The sequence below is a fragment of the Chanodichthys erythropterus genome, chromosome 17 (assembly GCF_024489055.1).
Source record: "Chanodichthys erythropterus isolate Z2021 chromosome 17, ASM2448905v1, whole genome shotgun sequence".
In the NCBI taxonomy this organism is placed as follows: domain Eukaryota; kingdom Metazoa; phylum Chordata; class Actinopteri; order Cypriniformes; family Xenocyprididae; genus Chanodichthys; species Chanodichthys erythropterus.
Genome location: NC_090237.1, coordinates 13,886,399 through 13,909,378, shown reverse-complemented (window position 1 = coordinate 13,909,378; position 22,980 = coordinate 13,886,399). Strand labels below are relative to the sequence as shown.

At 34.9% G+C, this 22,980-nt stretch overlaps 2 protein-coding genes and 1 long non-coding RNA gene across 5 annotated transcripts; 1 reads left to right on the top strand and 2 right to left on the bottom strand.

Moving 5' to 3' along the window:
* Positions 1-50: 50 nt before the first annotated feature.
* On the bottom strand, positions 51-4,600 carry vps26b (VPS26, retromer complex component B). Its single transcript, XM_067364898.1, has 6 exons — positions 4,064-4,600; positions 3,824-3,980; positions 3,434-3,598; positions 1,453-1,628; positions 1,184-1,326; positions 51-1,086 (listed from the first exon to the last, which is right to left on the bottom strand). Exons 1-6 carry the CDS (start codon positions 4,284-4,286, stop codon positions 955-957), a joined length of 996 nt encoding a protein of 331 aa, XP_067220999.1. The 5' UTR covers positions 4,287-4,600; the 3' UTR covers positions 51-954.
* Positions 4,175-10,117, top strand: LOC137004513 (uncharacterized). Its single transcript, XR_010892138.1, has 3 exons — positions 4,175-4,306; positions 7,639-7,755; positions 9,250-10,117. It is a non-coding gene; the product is annotated as an uncharacterized lncRNA (long non-coding RNA).
* Positions 6,108-17,297, bottom strand: jam3a (junctional adhesion molecule 3a). Of its 3 annotated transcripts, none has more exons than XM_067364900.1 (10): positions 17,159-17,297; positions 12,482-12,597; positions 11,530-11,598; positions 11,333-11,446; positions 11,079-11,231; positions 9,992-10,194; positions 7,989-8,088; positions 7,615-7,744; positions 7,432-7,483; positions 6,108-7,101 (listed from the first exon to the last, which is right to left on the bottom strand). In XM_067364900.1, exons 2-10 carry the CDS (start codon positions 12,516-12,518, stop codon positions 7,066-7,068), a joined length of 894 nt encoding a protein of 297 aa, XP_067221001.1. In that variant the 5' UTR covers positions 12,519-12,597; positions 17,159-17,297; the 3' UTR covers positions 6,108-7,065. The 3 variants fall into 3 exon arrangements, 2 of the variants coding, with proteins under 2 accessions (XP_067221001.1, XP_067221000.1); XR_010892137.1 differs by lacking the exon at positions 12,482-12,597 and having other exon boundaries at positions 6,631-6,652; positions 6,980-7,101; positions 17,159-17,292; XM_067364899.1 differs by lacking the exon at positions 12,482-12,597 and having other exon boundaries at positions 17,159-17,292.
* Between the last annotated feature and the right edge of the window lie 5,683 nt (positions 17,298-22,980).

Sequence of the window (22,980 nt, the reverse complement as noted above, 5' to 3'; positions counted from 1 at the left end):
TTATGACAAGTTATTTTAATAAAAAAAAAAAAAGGAAGTCACCTTGGATGCAGAGGTTAGTTAATTTTATTACAATAGGGCTGATTAAATGAGCCTTTTGCAGAAGTTTTATTCACGGTTAATAGTCATACCTCATCACCTGAACAGCTAATATGCTTTTAAACAAATGTTTAGTATAATACAATGACATACACGTGTAATAATGGAAAATTCACCTTAAAAATGCGTAGCAAACAATCACAAAAAGGACTTTATCTATTACTGCATTTGAATGCACTGTTGAGAATACTGGAACCTCGTGCTGCTGTGATGATTGATTCATTTTAATAGGAAACAAACACTTAAGATGACGGATCAAAAATAATCTCAACAATAAAAATATTCATGAAAAAGACAAAAGGTGTTGCCTTGCATAAGTTAGTAGTTGACAAGACGCTCCCTTGTTGCACATTTCTATGGAGGCCTTCATTTGTAAAACCCTAAATGACAGAATAATACTGTGCAGAGCTCTAGATGAAGCGCTAGATTTGCAACAAAAGATCACAGTAAATCTCATTTTGGGCTCATTAAACAGGACAAAGTATAGAAGCTAGATTCAGACTCTTCAGTGCACTAGACTTAAGCAAAATTTGAGCATAACAAGAGGAATGTATTGAGGCTGAAAACACATGAAAAGATCATTTCTGGCATTTCAAAACTATTGGTCACTATTGTGTAACGAAAATGTACGCAGTATTGGAAATAGAAATAAAAAAATATTTTGTAATCTATACACATTTAAGTAGTTAAACTGCCTTTTACAAGCTTAATTCTTATTTTTGATCTCATGAAGCCATGATTCTCATATTTCAACAAATGTTACCCGTCACATTGATCCCTTCAAGACTTATAAAACATTATTTTGACGTAACAAGGTTCGTTTGAATTGTTGAGGGAACGTACAGCGTCTTGTGTTTATTCATTCTCCTCTTTGGCTTGTGCTGATGCAGATTCAGAGTTCGATCCCTCGAACCTTTGGGCGGCAATGGTGGCCTGTTGGGACATACTTCTTCTCACAATATCTCCTTTCCTCCAGAGTGTGATCTCCTGTTGGGAATGAACAGGAATGTGATCATATTTTACTCATCCTTCAAGACAGATGGAAGAAATGGTTTAATATGTTACATTATGTGGAACCCCGGACCTGTTGTTTGAAGTATCGTCGCTCTTCTTCATCTATAAGGACTAGGTTCAGGTAGTAGCGCACGGAGAACTTCTTGTTGATGTCCCTCATGGTGGGAGTTAACTCATATCCAGCGAGAAATAAGCGGATGGGGATCGACTCGCCTGGAAAGAATAAGGAAGTAAAGCCTTAGTGTGTATGAAAGTAATACATTTGATAAAAGTGTTAGAATAGAAGACACAAAAGATGATTGTATATTATCATATTACAGATCAAAACTTCAGCTTTACCTCTCACAGGTGCCCCATCCATGATCTCATATTTGGCGATGGTGTCATTTTCGTGGTACACACTGGGTCCTGTTCCAGTTGTTTCCCGTTTTATTATATCGATTTCCATGTGCTTAATCTTTATCCTCACAAGAAGGAAATAAATCTTTCCTACGATAACATCCCTCAGGTGGTACCTAAACGGGACAGATTTGGAACATGGAACTGGAACATTCCTTCATATTCAGTGAAGAAATAACTTTTCTAATTATTTCTGTGCATATTCATTGAATAAAAGACAAACTAATATATTTTGAACAAAAAAAACAGCCCCTTTTAGGACAATTTTTTATTTTTTATTTTTTGCATTGTGACAAGAACATATTAAGCTTCATTTTAACCCTATTGTGCTGTTCAGTCATTTTTGACCGAAAAATTTTACGTTTGGTTTTTACTTCATTGGAATAGTACAAAACTTGGTAAAGGTTTTGGCACTTGCTATGTGAACACACAAACACACACACTTCAAGGACATGATTTGAAAAAATAGATGTATTGTTGAGTACCTCAGGGATGACGTGTTTTTGTAGGCCAACCCGGAAGTTAGCGGCGCATGGGTTCCCTCGATCAAAAACCTATGCACTTTTCCCATAGACTTTTGGAAAATCACAAAAAATAAGCTCTGTGTTTAACAAAGGGTTATGACACTTACACATTTTGTCTGTCACGATAATCTTTACAAGTTAACACAACATTTATACATTTCGAAGCCTAAATAAAGTCGTCAGATGTAAAAAGCTAACAGTAGGCTATAAACGGACTACAGCACACCATGGTCGCGGATCAACGTCGCCACCGCCAAGCTTCCTCAAACTTTATTTAAACAACTTTATTTCAAAACATGCTCGCTTATTATGATCTGCACTGTGTATGAATACTAATCCACTTTTTCATGAGAAATGCTGTCCAAATGTCCTGTTTGTCATGACGACGTCTAAAGGAAGTAGTCCCTTTTAGCACAATGAAGGTTTAAAAAAAAAAAAAAAAATCACAAGCGGTTTATAACTGGTGTGTTTTATGTCATAGATCAAAACCTGAAAATATTTAGAGGCTTTGTTTACCACAGACCTTATTTCAGGTGATTTAGCAAAAACCCATTCACAAAACCCATAGACTTTACGGCATTGGAACCGGAAGTCTTAAATGCTAACTCGCTTCCGGGTTTTGCCTACAAAAACACGTCATCTCTGAGGTACTCAATAGACCGCATTGGAAATGAATGGGAGATGAATTTCATCTAGTGGAAACATTTGGTACTGCGCTCAGACAAAATCTTACTGATGGCTCATTTTTTGAGATATAAACCTTAAATTTGGAGCGCAACTTAAGATTTATGGCTTTGATTTTATCAGTTTTAGAACAAAACATGTTTTGGAAAATATATATTTCATATAAAATTTAAAAATAGTATTTCTGTGCATTTTTCATCATAATAAACTTCTTTAACTTTTTTTAAACTTTTTTTCACTTCAGCAATAATAATCCAAGTATCTTTAAAAAGGGACCAGATTTAGATGTTCAGGTCTATGCTCAAAAAGTGATTAACAGGTAATAAATGGATCATGACTATTCCATAAATATAATTTAGTACCATCAAATTCCATAAAATATTAAATAAAAAACATTATTGAACCACATATATTAATTTCATTGAAATAATAATAAAAAAATATTTTATTTTTGACCACCATGCAAGCAGCACCACAGGGTTACAATTAACCCTAAAATAATTTTAAAAATATAACAAAATACAATATATATGAAGCACATATATTTTTATTTTACAAAATACAATAATAAAAATATAATTCTATTGTAAATTATAATCATAATTATATACATCGAAGGACATTGTGCAAGCTTCATTTTCAATGTTTTTAAAAAAATCATAATTTTTATATATATATATATAATTTTATGGGTTAAAAGCATGGATTCTTACTTGGATTTGTTGTATTCAAACTCAATATGGAGACAATCTTCAATTCCAACTTCCATCTTGATGGAGGAGTTGAGCTCTGGATATGTGCACAGCGTCTGCACTACAATATCCATCTCTTTACTGATATCATTGAGTCTTCTGCTGATTGTCGCTCGCAGAAAGTATCTAAACAGAACCAAGAAATTCAAGTATATTCCGTTCCTCCGAACAGGACACTATGCTTTACTCACACATACACATGTACATATACCATTTATATTGTTTATGGTAATATATTCCATAATGTTCTGTGTTTACTGTCATGATCACAATATCACTCCAATTACCACTTTCACCAAAGGGTTTCTGATAGATTAGTAACTTTAGTAAGGAAGCAACTGATATATTTACCTTAGTTTGACATTCTGGCCAGTGTAAGATTCATAGGGCTTTTCCACATGGGTGAACTCAAAGTCAAAGGTCTGAGACTGTGAAAGCTCACCAGGTCGTGCAAGATCCTTCACTAATGACACAAACTCATGGTGGTTCCCTCTGTCATAGTACAGCTCTGTGAATCACAGGACATGTTGACACATATACATAACACTAGGACTGTTTCTAAACGTCCATTCACAGACCGAAAAAACTCACCAATCTGCCCGACAAACTCGATTTTGATCCCATAGTGCTCCAGCCTCTTTCCAGGAATTTTGAGAGTCACATTAACTTTCCCACTTACAGTTTCACCGTCATAGAAAAGAAAATATTTGTCCTTTTTCCCATCTTCAGTCTTGTGCTCAGCTTTCTTCCTGGTCTCGGCGTCATTCAGCACGATGTCGATCTCAGCGGTCTGTCCGAAGCCGAAGAAGCTCATGTCTGATGGACGAGTGTCAGGTAGGCGCGTTTGCTGTCACTGCTGTGCGATCATAGATCACCTGATTGACAGCTGCTGCTGCTGCGCTCAGCTACAGGTGGCTGTGCGATTCTCTATCGCTCCGATACCTTTTACCAAGTGGCCTTTAAAAACAAGTGCATACGCTATTTGACGGTTTAATTTTCGCGATTAAATCCAAATATCAATATATTGAGCTCAAAATCAGACGCATATTTTCGCCTGGTTTAATTATAATAGCTCAATTTACAGCAGGACAGCAGTCAGGAAGGATATTTGGCCATAAAATAACTCCCGCACTTCCTGGATCTTCCTCTAGGTGTATTTTCAAAATAAAAGTTTGGATTTATTTCATAATAAAAGTCTAATACGGGAAACAACAATGATGAGATTAATTAATATAAGAATTTCTTTATTATTAAATAACAATAATAAAATGAAACATGACCACATTAACTGTATACATACATGGTCACTTCCTTTAACTGTACCTGAGAATATTATAATCTAAGCATTATATATCGGATTAATTATTGATAGTACAATAGTGTATTAGCATAGAGAATTAAACATCTCAGTGGTAATGCTATTCAAATGGCATTTCATCTCTAATAATGTGTTATTATTTCACATCACACAAACCACACATTACAAAAATAATTGGACACCAGTTTAACATATGACAAATTTTCTTATAATAACATACACTGCGAAAAAAAAAAAAAATCTTAATCAGTATTTTTCTCTTGTTTTACAATAAGAAAAAATCACAGTAAACATCCTTAAAGCAAGATACATTTACTTGACAAGCAAAACTGTGTAAGACTTGTTTTCCTGAATTATGTTTGCAATTTGCAAATAATTCTTGGCTTTTTTAATGCATAAACCTGCGCTTTCGTGTTTAAAACAAGAAAAGACATTTAGCCAATGCCAAGAAAAAAAACATTTTAAAAATACTGATTAAGAATTTTTATTTTTTGCAGTGTAATTTTAAATAGTAAGGATATACATTCAACATCTAATCATAGCTGGAATGTCAGATATTTCATTCTATGTTATTTTTTATAGTATAAAGTCAAATACAGAATTATTTGGAAACACTGTGTCTGAGCATCACCTGGGTTTATTATTGACCGAGTAACTACACCCACCTAATCAGATTCTGTCTGCCCATTGACTGGCACCCAATAGTATGAATACGTAAAAAAAAAAAAAAAGAAGAAGAAGTACAATACTGTTCTTAAAAATAAAGGTACATTGAAATGTTTTGCCATCAAACACTTTGAATAATTTGATAGGAGATACTGTCTTTACATATGTTTACATATCGGAATATACAGTATCTGGCACCAATCAGCTCTGACAGGACAGATAAATTTGCATATAGGCATATCCATTACATTTTATCTATTCATTAAATTAGACTATTTTACTAAGTTCATCTGCATCACATATAAAGTACAATGATAGAACCCACGCTCTCTTTTTCATTTGTTTTTCTATAAACAGTCTGTTGTTTTTGACAGTGGGACATGCCATGAGGAAGACTATATAGTGTCATAGTGCGTCAATTCAAATTACTTATAAAAAGTGGAAGAAAGCTGAAAATAATGTGTTTAATTCAAGCTAATAACTCAGTTCCACTGCAAGTATTAATATATATATATATATATATATATATATATATATATATATATATATATATATATATATATATAGTTACATGTTTTAAAAAAATGAAAGGAAAGACAATGTTGATTGCTTCCACATCATCATTTTTATTCTTGTGACACGGCCCACAGTCTAACTAACTACTACTCTGGAGTGAACTACAATGTACGCAGATATTATAAATAGATTAAAACAATAACACTGAGTCAAAAAACCTGGACAATATGTCCAAAACGTATAAAACAATTATAAAGTATTGAAGGTCACTTAAACACAGAAATGGCACTCTGAAAAAACCACAAGTGCATAATCTGTATCTAGAGGAATATTTCAAAAATGAAACTAAGTAAATGAATCATCTTGCACAACCAAGTCTACTGACTTCACAGAGATGTTTGATTAATTCTCAAACTAAAATGCTACAAATGTATAGTTCATGAACTAAATAACTACAACTAAAACACTAACACATAAAATCCTCTTGTCAAAAGTGATAAAACAGTCTTGGCATGGCATTGTACACATTTACACTGACAGGGTTCTTCATTTAGTCACACACTATATTTCCAGTGGGAAATATAATATTTACCTTGAAGACATGTAAATCTTGCACTGGTATTATGTGTTGACTACTCTGGGCAAACATACAGCAGCACCTGGATGCAATTTAGGCCTTGCTACAATAACAAAAAACTTCATTAGCCTCATTTCAAGACTGTCACTGACATTCAGAAATTCACAAGTGTTTGGAAAGACTCAACAAACTCATCTTTTAAGTTCAGTCTTTTTTGATTCGCTTACTTGACAAGATGCATGTAATAGCTATAAATCTGAGCGCTGATCAGTTGAAAATGTACTTTTTATATATAAACTGTGGAGTTGTAAGTAAAACTGTTTGATTCCTGTCTGTTTAAATCAAAATAAGGGGAGTAAAAATTCCCTGTTTAACACAGTAGTTTTCGATTTTGTAATAACTTTGGCAAGCCATGAAGCTCGAGTCGTACCTCTGCATAAAATGCACAGTTTGACAGTTCAAAAGTCAGCTCACAGGGCCTTCACAGCTGAAGCGCTCGTCTCCTCATCTTTGATTTTATATGACAAAGGAGGACTTGTGGCGAAAATGTCCCTGAAGAAAAACAGTGAGCAATCAAAATGTGGCACTACAGAAGCAAAACCATAAATCCAGTCGAGTATTTTTCCATGTAGAGATTATTTTGAGGATTGCACTAATACCACTTTGAGCTTTGCTAGCATTAATTAAAAACAAAAATATCTGCAGTGAGAGAAACACTGCAGTGTAATCTGAGAAGATAAACACAACAAAATCATGGATGATATTCCGTCCATCCTTGTAAGATCACTACAAAGTGTTAAGTACAGCTTCTAAACATGCATTAATGCATGAAAATGATATATATGCGATGCTTTATTATGTCACAAATCCACAAAGACTCACCTCATCTGGACTGGCGTAGTCCATCCTATTGTCATGTTGGGGTACTTTGTAACTGTATGAAACAGAGCAGTAATCTTAACAAAAATGTATGATATGCCAGATCAAATCAGATGGTGCATGATCTTTCTAGTGCATTTATGGTGATGCTGATGCATTCATTTTGTGGTTATGGTTTTTACTCACTTGCTTTCCCTGTGATCCTTACAGGAACAGTAGCCACTTTTCTGAATTTGACAGATCCCCACAATGACAAAAATAAATGCTGCCACTCCACCTAACACCTTCAGGAATATTCCCACAATGTCCAGATCATCTAGAAAGAAAGTATGTGCTTATATAGCTTACTTGTGAGCTAAATTCAATGTCTTCTGCTAATTGCTGACTATTTTTTAATACTTGATGTTTATTTGAAGCTTGATAGATACAGTCACTAGAACTGTCAGTGTATGGAAAAGAGCTGAGTAAAGATTTGTGCTATTGTGAATTAATAATTGTACTATTAAAAGCTCAATCACTATTGGAACTATTGACTAGCATATTTAAAGGGCCACACTTACACACTTCCATGGGCTGTGGATTGCATTTTGACCATCCTGCCTCATTTCTAGCCTGGCAATAATATTCACCCGCATCCTCTTTCTTCACCGACCGGAATTTCTGTGGATCAAACGTGTGTCATATAACTAGCAAAAGCACAGTTAAATGTAAAAACTAGTAAATTATAACATAATTGTAAAAAAAAAAAAAAAAAACTTAACAATAAGGCATGTTAATCTAAACTACCTGTATTTATTTAAATATATATATATATATATATATATATATATATATATATATATATATATATATATATATATATATATATATATATATATATATATATATATATATATATTCATTGTATTTTAGTTTTTATTATTTTATTTAAAGCTGAAGTTATTATTTTTTTTTAAGTATTAAATTACTTTCTCCTACTGCAGTTTGGTGCTTTAAAAAACTTAAAATAAATTTAAGTCATTCACAGGCTGACTTTCTTAAAGGCACAATATGAAAGATTTTTTTATTAACACTACAAAAACACTACAACAATGTTATATATTTTGCTGTCAATGTTTTTTCTTGTCAATGTTTAAATCCAGAGAAATAAGCAATTTTAACCAGGTCACAGACTGTCAATGATATCATACCAAGGTTTCCTTTGATTTCCGATTTTATTTTGTAGAAACCATGGAAACACCAAAGATGCTTTAATATATATCGTGTTTATTACAGAAAACTGTTATATAGCTCAACACAGTAAGTCTTGTTTTCTTGATTTACCATGGATATCATGCTTTACCCTCCCTAATATCAATCTAGCTAACTGCAACTGCAACAAGTGCCTCATAGCAGTTGCCAGGCAGACGCACAAAGCAATAAAAAAAAACTTTTAACACACAAATGTATCTAATATGATAAACTACGTTACCCCACATACGCGTGACTGGAAGAAGCGGAAGCGCTCATCTGCGGCATAATAAAAGCTCCACTGCTCTTGAGCCGTGCGTCGCGCTTGTCTCTCATTAGCATTTATTTAATCAAGCTCCAAAAAAGGCTTGTTATATATCTATTTGCATATGACAAGCAAAACATCAATGAATTGTTATACATTATCGCACCATAGGCCCCGCCCACTGGCGTTCATTCGCTTAACTGCTGATATTTGCCTACACTGGATGTAAGTGTTGCATCAAAAAAAGCAATTAGAACCCATAATAATCACTGATGCTATCTAGACTGGATACAGTATACAGATGCCCGTTCTATTTCTATTTTCAGACGTACTCCATTTGACAACAGGACAAATGGAAGAGTGAAAGAAGAATCTTCGCTTTGACGCGTCCAGTTTAAACAGCTCTGTCCAGACTTCAGAAGCATCCCAGTGTCGGAAACAAGTGAATGGTGTGTTTTAATGCCATTGTTCAGAGCATTTTTTTGAGCACAGTGTAATGGAGAGTTTGTAAAGAAACTTTTGTTGGAAGATGTAAAGCAGTAAACTGTATTTGATCTGACAGCAGTTGCATCACAAAACCGCAAGTACATGATTTCATAATGCTTTGTCTCTAAATTATGGTTTTATATAGAAACTGTTTTCAAGTGAGTGGTCGTTGGCATTGTTTCCTATGCAATGATGTTAACCATTAATAACAGTGGCGGTTTACTGACAAGACTTAAAGGTACCACCCCTTTATTAACATTATAAGTGAACCTCAAAGAACATATTAAAATAATAAAAAAAAATCATGTCATGACCCCTTTAAAAAGCGTAAACTCTGTGACTCTCTGATGCTATAAAAAAGTGCTCAGTCTGTATCCTGACTAGCCCAACATAGCAACAATATCAAACAATAGCATGGACACTATCTGTTTTGAAGGGGAAGTGCTCCAGAACCCGATGTGAAATCAAACATTATTTTGGCGATGGTGGTTGCACTGAGCGTAATCCAAACCTCTGGTTTTGAAAAAAAGAAAATATGAAATATGAGATGTTTTTACTAGCATGATAGCACAAAACACTTACCAGCGAACCAGTCTCAGTGTTCATGGTGTATGTAGAATTGTAGAACTTGGTGCTGGTTTTTGGGTCCTCTGGCAGCTCCTCGTTGTTTTTGAACCACTGGTACTGTGACTGCGGAAAGCCTTCGTTCTCAATACAGCGCAGTTCAGGGCTTGAACCCACCGTAACTGCCTCTGGCACACTACACCTGGGCATCACCGGCTTCACTGCAACACATCCACAACAAAACAGCAGCTTTTTTTTTTTTTTTCATTTTTCATTACTAAAACCCTTTCCAAAATAAGAAAGGGAGAGACAATGGCTAAAAGTGGCACTGAAACGGTAGTAGCAGCAGATCTTTTCTTCCGTATAGAGTGCTGCAGAGATGACGTATTTTTGTAGGCCAAACCACGGAAACGAGTTAGCATTTTAGCACTTCCGGTTCCATCTTCTCCAAGTCAATGGTTTTTTTGGAATAAGTTTGTGGTTAAATGCATGTCGCCGACAACCTCTGTAGTCTCATTTAACCACTTGAATCACTTTTTTCAAGACAAGTAAATCTTTAAAAAAATCAATTTACTAAATTATTTTATGCCATGGATGTTACCTGTGTTAACCACAGACCTTAAGCAGACTAAATGATTGGAGACATCCTGCATACGTCACCAGAGAGAAGTTTGACATTTTCACCAGGCAGATCCAGTTATTTATAACATTATAAAGTCAAACCTTGAAAAAGGTTTTCAATAACATCTATAATATGCATTTAGAAAATAGATAGGGTGAGTTTTCATTTCAAGCTGAATGTAAGTAAGGTTTAAGAGAGCTGCAGAACAAAAGCAGCATTTGCATTAAACCTAATGCTGCATGGCATTAAATTCACTCTCGGCTTTATGTTCCAAACAGCAAGACCGTGATTATAATCTCAGACATTTCTGTGAATCCAGAGAAATCATTTTGATCAGCTCAACAGATTCATCCTGCCTTCAGGTCCACTGAAACCTCTATGTCTGGACAGTCCAATCATTGTTTTCAAGAGGCACTTCAATGCAACATCACTAAGAACTATATCCATGGATTAAACTCGGAATAGACACTATTCCAACAGTACCTCTTACAGCGAGACTGATTAGTATTTCATCAAAGGGCTTCTGGTCGTCGATGGCCGCCACCTCACAGCGATACTGTGCTGTATCTGATCTGCTGGTGTTCAGGATCAGAAGGTTTGCAGGCTCTCTCAGCAAAGCTCTATGCTCCAGGTCACCTGAGAACATAAAGCAGCTTAGTTCAGTTTGACTTTGCTTACTGTAGGGTTAAATGCTATCAACAAATAAATGATAATAAATGAGGGAAGTAATATGTTACCTGAAATTTTATTTTGGAAATACACATAGCTGGGTACGCCGTTTTTAATTTTCTTCCATTCAATTCTGGGATTGTTTGTAGAAATGGACTCTATTAAGCAGGTCAATTCAATTGCTTTAAAGAAACAAGATATAAATAATCAATTTATGCACACATTAATGATGTAATCTAAATAAACTGCATCATATGAGACTTACACTCAAATTCATTTGCCCACACAGATTTTTCAGTTGTTCGGAGTATTACAGCGAAAGCTGTACTGTTACCTGCAACAGAAAACAGAAAGTCTGTCAATAACTGTCAAAAAATAAGAAATTTTATTATGCACAAATGTACTGTAAATTAAGCTTATTTTTGTTACATTAAGATTTTTTGCATTGTGACATTATTATGATAATTCTTCTCCTCCTATTCAATGCAGGTAAAATTATATCTTATTTAAATTGTACAGCTGTCAGTCACAAACATTTTAAATTAAAATGAAGGGTACGTTTACACGACAACGATGTACTAAAAATGGAAAAGTTTTTCCTTTGTGTTTATCAATGTCAAAATGATTCGTAAACGCTATATTATGCTGCCAGGCCAGTAGTTGGCAATGTCACTTTGTAAAAAAATACACACCCCTATTGTCTGAATGGGTAATATGCATGACTTCACCGTTTCCACAAATTTGCGTTTTTCTGGTTTGCATGGAGACGATAATGGTATCGTTTTCAAGAAATTGCACTTTGAAACCTGTTTTCAAAAGCTTGCATTTTTAGGCCCCCAAAATGCTGTTGCCATGTAAATGATTGGCCAAAAAGCATAAAAAGTTTTCCGTTTTTAGTTGAAAACTGTGTTGTGTAAACAACCCGTAAATTAAATGTAGAGTATGCTAAATAATGAATCGTCAGCATTGTGTCACGTGTATGTTCTGTTTTAGTTTAGCACCTGTTTCTAGTTAGTTTTCTTGGTTACTGATTGTTACGCACCTGTTTCAGTTTCTGTTCCCTTGTGCATTCCCCCTGTAGTCAATAATTTTATCCCTTAAAACTCATCTTTGATCACCAAAATGACATATTTAAAAGTTTTTTCCTTGAAAAAATGTCTTCATGCCTTAAAAAGTTAGTTCACCCAAAAATGAAAATTATGTCATTAATGACTCACCCTCATGTCGTTCCAAACCCGTAAGACCTCCGTTCATCTTCGGAACACAGTTTAAGATATTTTAGATTTAGTCCGAGAGCTTTCTGTCCCTCCATTGAAAATGTATGTACGGTAGACTGTCCATGTCCAGAAAGGTAATAAAAACATCATCAAAGCAGTCCATGTGACATCAGTGGGTCAGTTAGAATTTGCTGAAGCATCGAAAATACATTTTGGTCCAAAAATAACAAAAACTACGACTTTATTCAGCATTGTCTTCTCTTCCGGAATCCTTTCCATTGAATTGATTCCATGGAATTGATTCCATTGAATCCTTTCATCTGTCGCCGTTGGTAATGCACTTTTATGTCGCCGTGGTTGTTTTTGGCGATTAGGACATCCGCAACATTTTGAAGCATCGAAAATACATTTTGTTACATTTAGTTTTTCGTTATTTTTGGACCAAAATGTATTTTCGATGCTTCAAAATGTTGCGGATGTCCTAATCGCCAAAAACAACCACGGAGGTGTTTAAGATGAACAGAGGTCTTACGGGTTTGGAAAGACATGAGGGTGAGTCATTAATTACATCATTTTCATTTTTGGGTAAACTAACCCTTTAAAATATTGAATATAACTCTTCAGCCTTGCCTTATTTGTATTACATGGTTGTTTGGTTATAAATTCCCAGAGTGTTCCAGGAATCTTTATTAAAGTCTGTTTATTTTGCTACTCTGTTGTCGTGCGCTTTAATCCAGCCAGCTACTGTTACACATTGACATCACATATATTAATATTTATGTAAAAAAATAAAAATAAATAAAGACATTACTGTGAGAATTTTTCCCACATTATTGATAGCCCTATAAAACTGTTTCCATTGTAATATTTATTGTTCTGGCTTTAAATTATGCTGATCTTAATAAATACAATTGGACAGGATGATTTTTTATTAATACAGTAATGAGAATATAATGAGAATCATTATTGAGAATTAATACCAGATATGACCCAGTCCCAGACATGTTTTTGTGAGATTTATTTACACTTCCTCCGCTTTCCTCCAGATAAACTTATTATAATAATTGAATTTATTATATTTCAGAGATAGTTGATTTTTTCTTTCCATTCTAATGTCATCAAAGAAAAAGCCTTCTGAATTTCAACATACTTTCTCTGAATCATCTTTTGAACTTTTTTTAATGTTAATGGAAAGCATAATGGAAGAATATTTTGGGGAAGATGAATCGATTGAATCGTTTCACAAAACTAATTTTTTTTTTCATTATTATAATACATGAATATTCAGTTAATAATTTTTCTGTCATTTGAAAACATCTAGTAGAACATCCCTTTTTTTTCTCATTTTGTGGAGTAAAATACAAAAATAATTAATTCCTATGTTGAAATTACTATTTGTGCAAGGTTTTTATATTACTTCATTAAATCTTTATTATTTAAAATCATTAGCATCGTGGTGCTTTGATGGTTTTGTGAGAATGACCCACCCATATTTCTGAACAAATTTCTGTTTATGGGCAGATTTAGAAGAGCCAGTGTGTTTTTTCAGTGTCAGTCTGTCTGCACCAACTCAAAAAAAAAAAAAAAGCCAGACAATGTGACATAACGAAAAAGCAAATATGAAACAAACTATTTGGCAAAGCCTGACCGTCCCGATAGACTTCACTCATGAGAAAACAATTTGGGGTTTAGGGCATTTGCTATTTCCAGATGCATTTTCCACTTTTGCATAATCTCATGAAATCCACAGAGTGTATTTACAGTGATCCATATGTGATAATCTGTGGCTTTAGCATCAGATTAAAATCTTACCATATGGACTTCTACAAAGCATGAAACAGTTACCAAAGCCAAACATCTGTGTCATTTTATCATCACCTAGACTGTCAGCTCGAGGAATAGCTAAGCATGGGACGGTTCTGAATACTGCCGCATTAAAGAGGCACTTTATGCGAGACTATAGAGCAAAGAGTCATATTGCCACAGCTGGAAGACTTCAAGGTTTCCGGTGACGTTTCCAAGTCTGACTTTCCCATCGCATGCATCATAGTCTATTTTTACATCTGCTGTTGACATTTCCCGATCAGACAAGCTACATTATCTACCACTGAGAAGCATGCGGTCACTGTATGGAAGCAACATTTTAGAAAGGTCCCTATTTATTACATCAAACAATTGAAAGTTTATGCATAAATATAAGATTATTTTTTCAGCCAACAACTTTTAAGGCTCGGAAAATCTAATGTCATGTTGAAAAAGTAAGTGTACAAAACAAATTTAGTTTTGTTTTCATTAAATATATATTGCATATGTTGTGTTGTTGATGTTTGATGTCTATGCAAAATCATCATGCACACATTTCTGTGTTTCCATTCTAAACAACATAACAAAAGCCCCCTTTTTAAAATTTGTCTTAATTATGACCGTTGTTTTGAATGCATATTTTGTGGTTAATTACTCCAACACAACAATAGCTGATTGTTATAGCATTTCAAATGACATACTGTACGGGCTAACTAAAAGTGCTATTCCAGACTTTACAAAGAAGCGAACTAAAATGAAAGAGTTGGAGAGAAGGGGGTGGTGGTGTGATCTTTGACTTGAAACATTCTTTATCACATGACTGTTTACAAAAACTGTTCTCCACAGTTCTGACAGCACTTACGAACTTACAAAGACCCCGTCACTGGACAAAGTGAAATTAGGCTGAAGTTGAGCGCTTTTTTAAAGTAGTTTGGTATTCAGGGCACTTTGGCCAACAGTTGCAGCTTTGAGAATTCAAAGAACAGATGAATGTAGCTACACCTCTTCACACATCTTACATAAAGGCACATTGTGCTGAGATGAAAATAAAAAGATCTGGTTGAGTCCAGTATATAATGTGACCTGCAATACCTCAACAACATATCAGCTAAAGCAAAACAATTCAACAATGAATAATTCAACAAAACCTAAAATGTTTATTTGCTACCCTTGTGAAAAAAGAAGTGTGCTTAATTGTGCACTTGCGGTGTACTTCAAATCTCAAAAGTATATTAAAAAAACAAAACAATTTGCAGATAATATTAATGAAATAAAAGGCCACTGGCTTAAAGGATTAGTCCACTTTTAAATTAAATGTTCCTGATAATTTACTCACACCCATGTCATCCAATATGTTCATGTCTTTCTTTCATCAGTCGAAAAGAAATTAAGGTTTTTGATGAAAACATTCCAGGATTATTCTCCATATAGTGGACTTCAATGGCCTCCAAATGGTTGAAGGTCAAAATTACAGTTTCAGTGCAGCTTCAAAGGGCTTTAAACGATACCAGACGAGGAATAAGGGTCTTATCTAGCGAAACGATCATCATTTTCGAAAAAAATACAACTATGTCCTAAGCCTTTCCAATTCTACTTACGGAACGAACACGGCGGCAGTTTCGTTTTTTTCCGTAAGTAGAATAGGGAAGCGTAGGACATATACAGCGTAAGCGTTTTGAAGAATGCAAAAAGTGGAAGGCGATATTTTTGTGTTTATTTTTTCAAAAATGACCGTTTCGCTAGATAAGACACTTATTCCTCGTCTGGTATCGTTTAAAGCCCTTTGAAACTGCACTGAAACTGTAATCGTTCTTCAACCGTTTGGGGTCCATTGAAGTCCACTATAAGGAGAATAATGCTGGAATGTTTTCATCAAAAACCTTTAATTTCTTTTCGACTGACGAAAGAAAGACATGAACATCTTGGATGACATGGGGGTGAGTAAATTATCAGGAAAATTTTATTTTAAAGTGGACTAATCTTTTAAAGATTGCACTTTGTAATGTCAAAATAAAAGTTTTACTTTTAAATCATTGATTTAATACTCTTTTGTCGTGTTTAAAGAGGTACACTTATTTTGATGCGTTGACTAAAGCAGTACTTGTAGTGTTTATTCATTATTAAATATATTTTAAATCTACTTAATTGCAACTTCACAATTACAAATGTGTAATGAATTACAAATACAGTTACATTTACACCTACACATTTAAACAGAAATTAAATTGTAGTTTACCATAAATACTTGTCATTCGGCAATACTCATATTTCAATAAGTAAAATTACATATAAAGAAGATAAAGTATGTCAAAAAGCACTCTTAAGTTCATCTAATTGCATTTAATATACATTTCAACTACTATAGTATCTGAAAACATATCATTCAGTTAATTTTCACAATAAGTACTCAGTATGCTAAAGTGTACTCCTTTTTCACAAGGATAATCAAATTAAAACGACTCTATTAGGCTATAAATAGACATCACACAAGCATGCTGAGGAATACAAACTAGAGCTGTCTCAACACCTAGTGAGCTGCCTACTTAGACAGCATCCTCAAACAGATTATGTTCATATTCGAACGCACCCATAAACGCTGTCAGAGTAGGCAGCTCGTTGTGCTTTGAGACACAGGCGTTGTGTTCCACTGCTGGGAGATATAAAAACAATTACTCCAATAGCGAATAAAATTGCCACCTTACTAGAAGTCCGCGAACAGTGTTTACACTAAAATTGAGCTTGGCGTTAAATGGCTAACGGTAGTAAAGCAGTAGCAGCAGGGGTCAGCGCGAGAATGCCATCACACGGATACACGACCGCCTATTCAACAAGAACTACTCACTCATTCACAGCGATTTAAGAAATGTTACTCACTCAGACAGGAAAAGAGCACCAAGAAAAGCGTTTGACGCCAGATCGCCATTTTGAGTCGATTGTTTTACGTGCAAATTTCGCTTAGCTGTCCAGTCGAAGGGGTGGACAATCTGGAGGATGCTGCCGCTGATGAGTTTCCATAGCTACAAGGACATCTGAGCGGAAGAGAGAGGAGGGGCTGAGACAGCACTCGTTGACTTCCGGTTGATGATGAACATTAATTATAAAACACATATATGAATTAAATGAGAGAGGGTTTTAATCTGTATTTAAGCGTTTTTGAGTTCTAAATCGAGATATAGGTTCCTATGTCATTTTTTGTTGTTGTTGTTGTTTTGATAATTAGCATTAGAAATATTTTCATTACATGTCAACTCGGGCTTTCAATAGTTTAGGCTGAATGGGGATTCAGTATGCAGAGTGAACACATAACGATTATATTTCGATTAAAATGATCCGTTTTCTAATGCGTCTAGAATCATTTTCTAATCTTAACAGCAGATGGCAGTGTTAGAAAGGATAAAGAGAATATTAGGCCAGTGCATGTAAATATCTTTACTTATTAACAAATTGGTCATTTTTATGACATATAGTTCAATTTATTTATTTTTATCGGTAAAAAAAAATAGTATAATTTATCGTTCTTTCTTATGTCACACAGTACAACTTAACACAGTTTGTTCAAATTTTGTAATAATTATGTTAAATATTTTGTAATTGCATATTATATAAATTTGTATTTTTTATTATAGTAAGACACTGCACCTCTCATTCAAGTTGCTAAATCAGTTGTTTAAAATAAATGCTTTCTAAAGTTAAATTACCTAAAGGTTCATATATTGTTGTGGTGATTACTGTATCAAGAATGTATAAGAAGTGTGTGATATATTTGATAAAAAATAACAACATAAAATATTTTGCTTGCAACCCAGCTGAGCAACTTCACCTCATACCTGATTACACCATTTTCCTTTTTTTGTCTTAAATGCTAATGAAATATTCAATTACAATGAAATTTCATCATCCTCTTTTAATTTATGTTATTTATGTTATCTTAAACACACACACATACACACACACACTTAACATGGCGATTACAGATTATAAATTTTATCACCCATGTTGGTTTTTAAGTACATTGTTTTTGTATGAATATACTGTATGTATTATTTCCCTCGTCAATGCATTATTTTTTTCACATTAACATCATGTTATAATTTGAATGCATTATTCACATATTTTAGGTTTGAATCACACTGTGTACAACAAGGGACTTAGTTGTGCAATACTGTTCATAGAAGCAAACTAAGATAATCAGTTATTAAATGGTTCTTTAATTAGGCAATGAATCTTATTTCTGTCATGTTTGGCATGGTAATGGATGACAATGCAGATATGTTTGGTCTTGGTGGAATAGATCTGCTACACTAGCTACTGCCAATACAAACACGACACGCTGCTGTGAACAAGTAAGACATGCTGCTGTTGTACAGTATAGCATACTTAATTACCTGTAGCAGATCTATACAGGTGGAGCTGGGGAAGGTGGAGGGTTTTTGAAAGCATGCTGCAGCTGGTACAGCAAATGCTGACCAATTATTTGAAAGTTAAGCAGCAAGCTCAGTGGCAAAGGGGACCAATCAAATGTGCCCTATAGAGAATGATATGATTGCAAGCAGATTGAGTTAAGGACCTATCAGCCTGCGCCATCTAGAGTTTCATGACAGAACTTTGCATTAGTCTTTATTAAAGAAAAACATAGGATGTTTATTCATTCTTGCCAAATTGCAGGCTTTATTCCATTAGCTAAGGATTTTATTCTTAAATGAACCCTTTTTGCATTTAGCAACATGTTCGTGGCACTGGAGCACAGCCGAATAGACAGCCTGCAATCACACCCCCTCTTGCCACTGTTACACTATGTTTGCACACACTGCGACCAAACTGTCCAGCTCTATCAGCGCCTGCTGCGTTTGCTCAGAGTGTTTGAACACTAACGCTTTAGTCCTCTAGAGAACAACGGCACCTTTAGAGCGTCATTTATTCTTGGCTTGGTAAAGTATATATATTTTTTTATATATGATGCATGATGTCTTGAATACACAATCACATGCATGTTTGTGTGTGCAATGAAATGCCTTCCTGGATGGAATCATCCAATGGTGCACATGAATCTGAAGATCATTTCAACAGCTACTTGATCTGCATCATCAGAACATACGTGACCAGGAAACCATGGCAACCATCTCAGGTGTTCTGGCAAGCTGGAAACAAGGCCAGAGGAATGTATTTCACAAGCCTGCATTAGTGTTAAATGGTGTTACACCTTGCAAACACGTGGAGAGATGCGTGGAGAAGATACTAAGGTCATTTAGATAAAGTGTTGAAGCGCTATGTGCTATTTTCTCACCTAGTAAGATAAGTTGAGTAAAATGTATTTGTAAAGCTCTTTTCACAATACATAGTGTTGTCTGAGCACATACATCAATGCCGCAGTGACTCGGACACACTTCTGATCGTTGAAAAGTAATTAAGAGATTTAAATATTGGTCTGTATTGTTCTATTAAGGGATTTAAATGATGGTTAATTTTGTTCTAAGAGTAAGCAATTCACAAAAATTAATCACAATATTATTGGTTGTCATAGATGAAAAGTCTAAAGATTCTGAAATGTCTGATGTTCATTTACACGACAGTAAGGGGTTTAGATAATAGTCACTTTCACAACCTCCCCATTACATGGCACACACATTCACACCTAAGGACGATTTAGCATGTCCAGTTCACCTATACTGCATGTAGATAACCCAGAGGAAACCCATGCAGACACGGGGAGAACATGCAAACTCAACACAGTGGGTCAGCTGGTAAATATTGTTAAAAGGGAAGTAGGGACGGTAATATCCTTTCTTTCTCACTGTTTCTTTTTTTTTTTTTTTTTTTGTTTTGTTTTTTTTTGGTATAGGGAGTTAAGGAAGCTTATTTTTATTTTCTTTTGTAGTGTTTGTTCTGTTCAGGTCAATTAGAGGGTTTTGATTTAGCTGCTTTGGTTTGTTGTGATTCACTCCTAAAGCTGTCTCCCTTCTTTTAAAGTAAACAAATCTATTACTTTTATTGTAAGTTGATGTTTGGGCTGACCTAGATGGTCATAACAGCATCAATGAAGATACAGTTCGTTGACTTGCAGTCTGCATGAAACGGAAGTTGTGATAGTATTTTTTCTATCATGACAGCTCTCTAAAGAGTTTAGCATGGTAATGGACATGACACTGTTAATGTATTTGGTCTTTGCAGAATAGATCTGCTTGACTGCTGATGCAGCTGTTATTTCAGCTGCTGCTGATATTACTGCTGCTGTTGATTATTGTTGCTGCTGTTATTTCTGCTGCTGCTGTTATTGCCGCTGCTTTTATTGATGCTGCTTTTATTTCTGCTGCTGCTGATATTGCTGCTGCAGTTGATTATTGCTGCTGCAGCTGTTATTTCTGCTGGTTTTATTGCTGCTGCTGTTATTGTTGCTGCTGCTGATATTGCTGCTGCAGTTGATTATTGCTGCTGCTGTTATTTCTGCTGCTGCTGATATTACTGCTTCTGTTGATTATTGCTGCTGCTGCTGTTATTGTTGCTGCTGCTGATATTACTGCTGCTGCTGCTGATATTGCTGCTGCTGTTGATTATTGTTGATGTTGTTATTTCTGCTGCTGCTGATATTGCTGCTGCAGTTGATTATTGCTGCTGCTGTTATTTCTGCTGCTGCTGATATTACTGCTTCTGTTGATTATTGCTGCTGCTGCTGTTATTGTTGCTGCTGCTGATATTACTGCTGCTGATGATGATTATTGCTGCTGCTGTTATTGCTGCTGCTGTTATTGCTGCTGCTGCTGTTGTTATTGCTGCTGCTGATGATTATTGCTGCTGCTGCTGTTATTGCTGCTGCTGATATTACTGCTTCTGTTGATATTGCTGCTGCTGCTGATATTACTGCTGCTGTTGATTATTGTTGCTGTTGTTATTGCTGCTGCTGTTATTGCTGCTGCTGATATTACTGCTTCTGTTGATTATTGCTGCTGCTGATGCTGTTATTGTTGCTGCTGCTGATATTACTGCTGCTGTTGATTATTGCTGCTGCTGTTATTGCTGCTGATGATGATATTGCTGCTGCTGCAGAGCAAGACTGGAGACTTGCTACTGCCAATACTTTCACAGACACACTGCTGTGCGCATGTAAGATACTGCTGCTGCACAAATAGCATATATGAAATTACCTGTAGCAGATCTATACAGATGAAGCTGGGGAAGGTGAAAGGTTTCAGAGGAACTATGAAAACATCATGCAAACTGCTACAGCAAACACTGACCAACTATTTAAATGTAAGCTCATTGGCTGCAGATGCAACAGGAACAAATCAGCTTGTGGCAAGTACTTAACAATGTAACTGTCAGCATATTGCGTTAAGGACACATCAGCCATCTAGAGTTTCATGACAGAACTGCAATTTTCCATAAAAAATGAATTATCAATTTAGATTTCATGTTGACTTTAAGTGAAAAATAGCTTGTAGTAAAAGAGTCTGTTACTTTAACATCTTCCAAATTTAATTAACAGCCATTTAAGCAACATTATTGAGAAATAAAGGCTTTAGATGGCTTTAGTATGGCTTTAGTTTCAATTAGTAACGACTCGGATTTCAGACAGAATTACTATATAATGATGTCATTACTGTGGTTTAAATTTACATTGTGGTAAAGATTTTGGTTAAAAAATATGTATATTGTGGTAAAGATTTTGGCCATATCGGCAAACTCTAAGATTAAATAGGGAGCTAGAAAATCAACACTTAAAAATCTTCAGTATTCTGTAGCTCCAGCTTATATTTCCTAAATCACATGCCGGATGCTTTAGTGTGGACCTCCTGAGCATGTCTGGACAGTACCACTACCATAGCTGGCTTATTATGAGACACATCATTACAGGATAAAGTGGATTATAGATTTAGTCATGGGTATTTGTTTTTTTTTTCTGTCCCTATATGGGAGGATTTTGCAGTGGACAGAATTACACTTATAAATACCTCACAAATGGACGCTTTGTCTGGCTTTTACATTTGTATCTAATGTATAAAAAATATATATAATCTTTTCATGCTCTTCATCTAATGTCATGCCATTAGGTCACCTCCATCACACTACAATTGCATTAGGCAGTTCACACACCTTCCTGACAGCACGTTTCTTATGTTTCATGGTGTGTTTGGTTGCTTGGTAACAGTGGATTTTCGCCAAGGCTCAACTTATGGCGCTCTCTCTGATTGTGGTGGATACGCGGCAGTTCCCATTTGAGTTCAATCTCTGACATCATTAGTACGATGCACTCTAATAATTACATAATAAGCAGTAATTACACAGCATAAAGTCTGCAACATGATAGTTCATGTTATATATATATATATATATATATATATATATATATATATATATTGTATACAATATATATATATTGTTTGCAGCTACTGTGATGCATTACAGTTATCACCATATGCATTTTTCATAACATTGGTGGCTTGAATGGTTTTTAACTAGATTCCAGTACACAGATGGCAGCTCAGAGTGTTAGGGAATACACTAAAACCAACCAACAGAATCAGTCTGGCAGTAGCATTATAATGGAGAACCGCCAAAGAGACCAGAGAGATGGTTGGTCAGCAGCTTATCATAGAACTAGGTTGATTGATTGATTGATTGACTGATTTGCCCTTACTGTAAAACACTGAATAGCTAAAATATCAAATGGCTTTTATTCCTGATTTCTGTTAAAAATATTC

Bases quoted from the DNA above. Each gene is read 5' to 3' on its own strand.
- vps26b (XM_067364898.1), bottom strand. From the start codon at position 4,286: ATGAGCTTCTTCGGCTTCGGACAGACCGCTGAGATCGACATCGTGCTG. The intron at 3,981-4,063 runs GTGAGTTTTTTC...TGTGATTCACAG, and splicing joins CGAGTTTGTCGGGCAGATTG to AGCTGTACTATGACAGAGGG. The intron at 3,599-3,823 runs GTAAATATATCA...GGTTCTGTTTAG, and splicing joins GGCCAGAATGTCAAACTAAG to ATACTTTCTGCGAGCGACAA.
- jam3a (XM_067364899.1), bottom strand. From the start codon at position 17,207: ATGGCGATCTGGCGTCAAACGCTTTTCTTGGTGCTCTTTTCCTGTCTG. The intron at 11,232-11,332 runs GTAACATATTAC...TTATGTTCTCAG, and splicing joins TTTCCAAAATAAAATTTCAG to GTGACCTGGAGCATAGAGCT. The intron at 8,089-9,991 runs GTAAGTGTTTTG...TTTGATCCACAG, and splicing joins ACACTGAGACTGGTTCGCTG to AAATTCCGGTCGGTGAAGAA.